The sequence below is a fragment of the Pangasianodon hypophthalmus genome, chromosome 19 (assembly GCF_027358585.1).
Source record: "Pangasianodon hypophthalmus isolate fPanHyp1 chromosome 19, fPanHyp1.pri, whole genome shotgun sequence".
In the NCBI taxonomy this organism is placed as follows: Eukaryota; Metazoa; Chordata; class Actinopteri; order Siluriformes; family Pangasiidae; genus Pangasianodon; species Pangasianodon hypophthalmus.
Genome location: NC_069728.1, coordinates 14,434,812 through 14,443,725, shown reverse-complemented (window position 1 = coordinate 14,443,725; position 8,914 = coordinate 14,434,812). Strand labels below are relative to the sequence as shown.

Below are 8,914 nucleotides of genomic sequence, written 5' to 3'. Positions count from 1 at the left end.
TGTGTTTCACACCATTCTGTTGAAACTCTAGACTCAAACCAGCCTGCGCAGCAACACAACCATTCCAGGGTCAAAGTCACTGAGATGACACCCCCTAAACCCCGCCCCATTCTGATATTTGATATGAACATTAACTGGAGCTCTTGGCCTGTATCTGCATGTTTTTATGCACTCTGCTGCTGCCACATGATTGGCTGATTGGATAATTGCATAACTGAGCAGGTGTACAGGTCTTCCTATTCTCTGAAATACATATTGGGGCTGTTTGGCTGGGGTTATGTTTGCCCATACTAACTCAGCTAACGAAAATTCATGCGTAAATGGAATTTACAGGCAGAGATCCCTATCTGCCTTTATTATATTCTTATCCCATACAAACAGACGTTTATCTCTGAAGTTACAACCCCATTAACATTTGTATGTTACAAAGCCACACTTTAATACATTTTACTGAGTGTTGGTTAACATTTTAACAGTGTTGTCTGCCAGCTCCTGCCATACTTTTCATAACTGAGCCATAACTTTCAGGAAGACTGAACACCTGGTGTGTTACTCAGGTGTGTTACTCAGGAGCTGGGATCATGGAGCTATTTATGAGGATCTGAGAGTTGTAAAAGTACACAAAATGTGTAATATATAAAACATGAATGAACTCAAAAGAGAAGCCAGGGACGCTTACACCATCTCAGCCTTTCACTATTCCCAACCCACCTGAGCCACGCGACAGAGAAGGGCTGAGGGGGTTCTGTGTAGGAGATCAGTGGGATTGGGAAACACTGACGTAGAGCACAGCGGTGTGTATCAGCGCTTCAGCACTCAGTCCCAGTGCGTCCTGCTCCAGACGCACAAGTCCCACACGAGCTGCTCCTTCCGGAAGGCGCTCAGCAGTCCCAGCACTGCTCTCAGAGTCCCTGGCAGGGCTTTTTCCAGTCCCTGGCAGTTTCTTCCCTGGCTTGAGCCCTTTCAAAGTCTCGTCTTTTGGACTTTACGGTATGCTGGGAGCTGTGAAGATGGAAGGACACGAACACTCGGACTGGAGCGCTTATTACGCAGAGCCCGAGGTGGGTACTTTTATGTACATTTTCCTCTTGTCTAACAGTTCAGTATTGGGCTTGAGATAATATTAACTTTGCGATCAAATATTGACTTGAGGCACCTCTGAATCCTCACCTAAACACACACACACACACACACACACACACACGAGGCGACGCGCCTTTTCTCACCTTTCCACAGGATGACGAGAAGCAACCAGGACGCAGGATAACACATTTTACTCATTCTGGAAAAATCTGTAAGCATATTTACAAACCAAAAGACTCAGTTAACCAGGCTTTAAGTGTTCTAATGTACTTTTAAGCTTATCTAGAACTGAGATAGCAGCCTTTCCATGGAGACTGACAGGAAACTTTTCTACACTTTTATGCAAAACATTAGGTTCTAAGCATGAATACACTGTAAATACTACTAGAGCTAAGTGTACACTACATCCTCACCTCTTCTTTCAAATAACAGCAGACAGATAATTAAGAAATAGTGCCTTGTGTCTTGTCGTGTTTGTCATGGTTATTGCCTATTGATCCACATAACGTTCTTATTTTTTTGTAAAATCCTCAGTATTTAATTTACACCTAGAATCATGCATTGAATTTGTATGCGCTTCTGTCTAATATAAACATCATATCTTTAATTCAGCATGGGGGATTATCTGCTGTAATATCAGCTTTCTGTCTTGCACTGTAAAATACCTATAAACAACTTGCCTTAAAGCTTTGAGTTAAAGGAAACTGAAGTAGTAAATGAATTTAACCTCAAGATATTATGTTGACTGCCCTGGTGAATAACTGACTTAAAAAAACGTCTTTAAAAAAATTGAACAAAAGATCACCTGAAAATATTCATTCATTCATCCATTCATTTATTCATTCATTCATCCATCCATTCATTCATTCATTCATTCATTCATTCATTCATTCATGCATTAGATTGTCTCACCTCTAGGCCTAAAACCTTTTAAATTGACTCCAGAAACATTTTTTGCATAAGATCTTAGAGCATGAATAGTTCCTAAAATAACCCTAATTTCATCAAAGGTTGCTATTGTGTGAAGCAATAATACATTTGATTATTTATATAAAATAATTGAGTGCACGAAAATGTAAAAACAATCCTCTGAAAAGGTGAACATGTACTTTATTAAATATAGTGATAATATACTATTTATAACCTTTCCCCTCTTTTCTCAGTGCTACACTCCAGCAGGAAACATGAGCACCGGACTGAATCCAGTGAGCGCCTACATGAGCTGCGCGAGCGGCGTGAACGTGCCCTACATGCACGCGGGACTCGGCCACCCGGCTAGCGGCACGTGCACGGGGATGACCCCTAGCGCGAGCCCGACCTCTGCTCACGCCCTGGCCGCTTCCTACCCGAGCCTGAACTCGAGCGCGTGCGGCCAGGTCACCGGCAGGCCGCGCGATCCCAAAGCATACAGACGGAGCTACACGCACGCCAAGCCGCCCTACTCGTACATCTCACTGATCACCATGGCCATCCAGCAGTCCTCATCCAAGATGCTGACGCTGAACGAAATCTACCAGTGGATCATGGACCTGTTCCCGTTTTACCGACAGAACCAGCAGCGCTGGCAGAACTCGGTCCGCCACTCCCTCTCCTTCAACGACTGCTTCCTCAAGGTGCCCAGATCACCCGATAAACCGGGGAAAGGCTCCTTCTGGACTCTCCATCCCGAGTCGGGGAACATGTTCGAAAACGGATGCTATCTGCGGAGACAGAAACGCTTTAAATGCGAAAAGTCTGCGGACAAACCCACGGAGTCTGACACCGGCAAGAAACCGAACAGCGACAAAGAATCGTCACGACTTGAAACCTCTCCGACTAAAGACATGAAAAGTTCCGATCTGAAAGATGCTGCTATAAAAGCAACGCAGGCTCATCATCAGGACCATCATCTGGATGAACATCACAATCACCATCATCATCACCATCATCCTCATCCTCCTCATCTTCTGTCTCAGCATCACCCGGGGCTCGTGCACGACTCGCAGCTGAAACCGGGACACCACTCCTACTCCTTCGACCACCCGTTCTCTATCCACAGCCTGATGTCCTCCGAGCAGCAGCACCACAACAAAGTGGACATGCTGAAGCCCTATGAGCACGCCATGCACTGCTCCGGCGGATACGGATCCCCAATGACTGGGCCACCGATGCCCCCCATGATGTCAGCTCGAGCGGGTGTGGAGCCCTCAGCTCTCCCCTCAGAGTATTCCTACTACCCGGTATCCGCGTGCACCAACAGGGCATAAAGAATATTTCAAATGTACAAGTGCAGGTGAACTCAGATGCCCCAATAATAATAATAATAATTATAATAATAATAATAAATACTCTCAAGTCAAGCACGCGTTTTAAAAAAGGTTGTAACTACTTGCTATCTACTTTCTGCAAATATAAGTGCGCACAAAAATAACAATACAGACAAAATGGTTGCAAAAGGAAGGACTTTTCTTTTACAGCTGCATGAACTCATCTTATCTTCTTACTCCAATGAGCTTCTGCTTTCTACCGGAAATACAATTTTCTTCCATTCTGTTCAGGATTTTATCAAGGATCACAGCATATATACAACACTTCCATAAATCCTTTTTTCATGAAAGAAAAGAAAAGAAAAGAAAAGAAAAAACAAATAGAGGAGAGTGTAGTGGTGTACTTTATGTCCTGTTTGTACTACTGTAATTTATAATTTTGAAATTTGATTGTGTATATGAATGTAACCTAGTTAAGATATCATTATTAAATTTCGCACTGAAGTATGATCCTTACTGTCTAATCAGTGTCTTTATTATTATTATTATTATTATTATTATTATTATTATTAAAATACCTTCATTTCAGGTTGTACACATGTTTTAAAATATGAATATGAATGCTGGGGAAATTATTCATTAGCATAACATAGAATTATCAAAAAGAATACTGGGTGGTTTTCAGTGTTTTTATTTCCTTCAGAATTATCTGAAATGTTAAGCAAAATTATTGGATCAATATATTTGAATTAAATACATTTTAGATCTGTTGTCTCTTTGGAGAAACCCTGAAAGGTTACTGAAAGTGTTCCCTTATTCAGTGAAGAACCACTGAAAGGTTTTTTTTTTTTACTAAGAGTGTACTTTTTTCACAACTTTGACAATCTTGTCAATAGTCTAGAGGTCTGTACCTAGGTTTTGTAATCTTGATATTTCAGTATTATTCTTGTAACGGGATCAATATTTCTAGATAGCTTGTTGTCAGGATTTAGTATGGATCTACTTGAAATGAAAGAAAAGGTGTTCGAGAAACACTTAATAGCGATGCTCCTTTATCCAGCATCACGCCTGACATCTGGAAATTGTAAGAGTTTTAATTGACTTGTCTTCTGAGATCATATGTGAGATTTAATTAGGATTTATAGTGGCCTGGTGCCTTAGGCAATAAAATCCATTCAAAGAAACTTTAAAGAGAAAAGAGTTTTGACCTTGTGGGGGTGTGCCACTGATTTTTTCAGCTTTTATTAAAAAAAATGAATAAAGGGTAGTTAAGGGTAGAAAGATTCAGGTGTAGCAAAGTATTGATTAGCTGCATTAATAATTATATCAAGGCCCTCACAAGGTTAATAAGAAAAAGTCGTGTGTGTGTGTGTGTGTGTGTGCTTGTTCTGCTGATGTCTGATAAGATAAATTACTTTATTTATTTTATTTATTCATTTCTGAATCAATAAGATACCAAATGAGGCCACTTTCTAATTAGAGATGATTAGAGACTACTCATAGTAGCTTATATTACAAATCTTATTGAAGATACCTGGATGATACACTTAGTAGACTTGTAATTATTAATACTTTATTCTCTCTTCTTCTTCTTCTTCTTCTTCTTCTTCTACTTTAAAAGTGGCCTATCTGACATCCCAGTGTGAAAAAACAGCATGGATCATAGACTGTATATAAGGTCTATCTTCAATACCAGTATGAACACAGAGTAATTCTGGGACTCACAGTCTCTGTCAGTCTCATCATGGTCTTCCTGTTTATCGTCAGTTTATTCTCACAAACTGAAATAAAAATAGGACTAAAGAGAAAATACATTCATAAATGATAAAACCCTGAGAGATTAGGAGGGCTTTGTCATATGCAGTATGAACACTATAACAAGAAGCAAATGTCTGTAGAGATACAGAATAATGAAATGGAAGAAAGGGGGAGGGGTTGTGGAAAATTAAAATCAAATAAAATGAAATCAACAGACCAGTTCTGAATTTGACCAGTGTGGTCTTTCAGTGTGACTAGGATACAAATCGGATTTGATTGTCTTTTATTGGTCTTAATTTTCAAATAAGTCTTTCATTTCATTTCAAATTGGTCTTTCATTCTCAAAATAAATGCAAGCTTTTAAAATAAATCTAAGTTCTGCATTTAAATATGATGCATGATATGTAAATAAATGAAAAGGTTACAATTTATCCTGCAATTCTAGCCTTGAAAAGGTTCATAAATCATAGAAAATTCATAAATCACAGCAAGATATTTTTCTTTACATATAAAAAATAGTTCTCTACAAACAAAGCAGACTAAAAACATATTTTTGTTAAAGGTAGGATTATTAAGGGTTGGAAATATGTTTTATTATAAACATGGTACAGTGGGAGTTCTGCATCATGTCTTTCTCCCAGTTTCAGCTCTTCTGTCTACTGCTTCAGCCGTTCAGTCTAGCAGTAGGACAAGATTAAAAGCTAACATCCTGTACAACCCAAATCATTTTATTTATTATAATATGGTAAACTTAAATCAGACATCCCCATGCAAGTCCCTGTGAATTAGCTTTTACTATAAAAAAGATAACGTATTAGAATGAACACATTAATATAAAATTAAAATCAACACAGAAAATTAATCAGCACCTTCTGACCAATCAACAGCACTTTGGGATAAACATATACACCAATAACACCACGTTTTGAAAAATCTCATGTATTGTATGTTCCCTAGTGCGTAAGCTACAGTATAAAAATGATTCGGTAAGGTTTTATTTTTAATTTTTATTTATTTATTTATTTTTATATCTAAAGTGGTTCTGCATAGTACCCTTTCTGACAGGGAAACACTGTCGTATGGTTCTACATGGAACCTTTAAAGGTTCTGCCAGAGGAACAAAAAACAAACAAACAAACAAACACACAATCAAACGTATATCATTATGCTGTTTAATTGTTTCTAAATATGTATTTCATATTTATCCCTATTCCGAATAGGCTACAGTGGTTACAGTTATATGAAAAATTCTGGTAAGAAAATGTGTCATAACTGTAATGGACATTTACATAGAGCCAAAAAGTTATAAAAGCAAAAGAGGCATACAAATGATTAGGGTATATTTTTATTGCTTGTCATATTTTGGATTTAATAGGATACTGATTTTCACCATTAAGACCATTTTAGTTGTGATTAAAAAAAGGAGCATCTGTGAAACACATTAAATGTCTTCTTTATTCTATCCACAATGATGCTGAATAATTATATGCTTAATTTTATACGATCTATGCATATTGTATATATTATATTTATGAAATATGTGGTTTATAATGGGTTATTTTATATAAATCAGTGGAGTTTAAAACGCTTTGGGGTATGTTTTTTTGTTATATGTTAAACGTCATTGATTACAAGCCCAGATGGAGCCTAGTGTTTGCTTTGGGGGTCTTGCTTTTCTTTCTTTTTTTATCTGGAGAAAAACAGATTGGTCAAAGCAGGATATTTAAAAGATCAAGATAATCAAAATAATGTGGACAAAAATCATTTAGGAATTAAGCTATGCTTTGCAGAGGTATTTCAATCACTAACATCATATAATTTACAAATAATTCACAAACCTCCTTAATTGATCAATGTTGTTATGAGAAAAATTAGGAAATTTATCACAGTTAGAAATCCCATGCAGTAGTTATGGCAGGTGGAGATGGACAGCAGTTTGCTTTGTTATACTGAACAATATTATAGGTTTTCTTATATTACAATGGGTTCTATTTCTTCCCTAAATTATCACTTCATCAGCCATGCCAGTAGCTCCTGATGAATGCCAGGGTGGACTGTTTGTTCTCTTGGTGTGTGAGTGGAGATGCTATGGAAGATCTCACTCTCTCTTTACACAGAGGGTCGGCTCTAGTTGAGGCTTTGAGTCTCTCAGGCTGTGCAGCGGCGGCTGTTGACACAGACCCTTGTGTGAGATGAACATCCAGCTGTAAACGGCAGCCATGAAAGACCTCAGCAGAAGCAGGAATTTCACACCAGGGTGCCAGAAAAAATTAGATCACACCTCATCACCTCTGTCCACTTCAGAGCTCATAAATTTGGCAGCTTTTCTCTCCATGCCAAGGAGGTTGTAGACATCGCTGCTTTATGAGAGGAAGAATTATAGCCTCACACAGGGGTGTGTCAATCTTAAAGGAAATCTTAAAGAGTTATATTGTTAGTGTTATACTATACCAGTGCAGACGATTAGAAAAGATTACAAGTTGTCTTGACGTTATTAAAGGTTTAGAGTGATCATTAGACAAATAACTGCAGTGTCATAATGCAGCTTGTGTTAAAATGTTGTTAGTTTATAAACAAAAAACTCATGATCATTGATGTAAGGGGACGTTTATTTAGATTTTATGGAAGGAGCCTCCAGTGCCAGTGCTTTGTAACAGTCAGAGGTAAATTACATTTGTTCCTTTTCTGCTTTCCACTATGACAAAAGTCTTCAGGACAAAGGAAGTTGTGTTTGTAACAAGCTGCACTTTTTTTGGTCTTGTTAACTTCAAGCGAAAGTGAAAGAATGATTGTTTGTAGCTGCTATAATGTAAGTGATAACATGAACTTTTTCGCAGATGAAAAAGTTACATGAACATGTAACTACAAACTTTGTTGTTGTTCTTCTTCTTTCAGCTGCTCGTGTTAGGGGTCTCCACAGTGGATCATTGGTCCACATATTTAATTTGGCACAATTTTTATGCCGGATGCCCTTCCTGATGCAACCCTCCCTGACTTTATCCAGGCTTGAGACCGGCACCGGGAGTGTACTGTCTTGCGCAACCCCAGTGCCTGGGGTCGATTCCCTGGCCAGAAATCGAACCCGGCTGAGGCGATGAGAGCGCCGAAGCCTAACCACTAGTCCTCCAGGGACCAGTTACAGGAAAATATTACAGGAAAATATCCTCACTCCACCTAATTATTTTTTTTTTCCAATGACAGCATGCTCAACCTTGTTTTATTACTTACTTAATAAACTGTTGGCCTCCCAGCTTTAAGGTGATAGTGATTTTGACTTTTAATCTATGAGAGCCAATTTCACAGAATAGCTGTGATTAAAGTGACCAGCCTTCCCAGCTTAAAGTGATTAATTCAGCATCCTGACATAAACTGTGCTGTCTCTTTGACAGCCTGGAGCCACGACTCCAAATGCCAGCTCTCTTGGGAATGCAGGAGGAAGGCGGCCTTCTTCTCTGGACTGTTTGCTCAGCGGCTCTCTGAGCGGTCTTCTCCAGGCCGAATGAAATGCAGGAACACAAACAATGTGCTGAGGGAAGAATGGAAGAGCGGGAATGAACAGTTTGGACTATTTGCTCAGCAGAAGGCCAGCCACAATGGCATGCCAGCGGCTTTCCCATGAATCGAGAGTAGAGACTTAGCATTGCCTTCCTTTTGTTGGCTGCTGTAAGGTCACAGCTGCTCCGGGCTGTTAATACCCACCTTTCATGAATCCATGTGGCCATGATATCATATAGATTAAGTGCACTGGAGAATCTGCAAAATGGTGGGCTTTTTACACTGAGGGTTTCTGGAGGCTTCTGTAACATTTGCATTCTTGTATAAAATAA

At 39.0% G+C, this 8,914-nt stretch overlaps 1 protein-coding gene across 2 annotated transcripts; it reads left to right on the top strand.

The window, feature by feature from the left end:
* The first annotated feature begins 546 nt into the window (after positions 1–546).
* On the top strand, positions 547–3,839 carry LOC113532178 (hepatocyte nuclear factor 3-beta). 2 transcript variants are annotated; one of them, XM_026923399.3, is made up of 2 exons: positions 547–1,061; positions 2,247–3,839. In XM_026923399.3, the coding sequence occupies exons 1-2, from the start codon at positions 993–995 to the stop codon at positions 3,327–3,329; spliced, it is 1,152 nt and encodes a 383-aa protein (XP_026779200.1). In that variant the 5' UTR covers positions 547–992; the 3' UTR covers positions 3,330–3,839. The 2 variants fall into 2 exon arrangements, with proteins under 2 accessions (XP_026779200.1, XP_026779201.1); XM_026923400.3 differs by lacking the exon at positions 547–1,061 and adding an exon at positions 1,099–1,294.
* The last annotated feature ends 5,075 nt before the right edge of the window (positions 3,840–8,914 follow it).

Coding starts and splice junctions, on each gene's coding strand:
- LOC113532178 (XM_026923399.3), top strand. CDS start 993: ATGCTGGGAGCTGTGAAGATGGAAGGACACGAACACTCGGACTGGAGC. Junction 1,062..2,246: donor CTTATTACGCAGAGCCCGAG/GTGGGTACTTTT, acceptor CTCTTTTCTCAG/TGCTACACTCCAGCAGGAAA.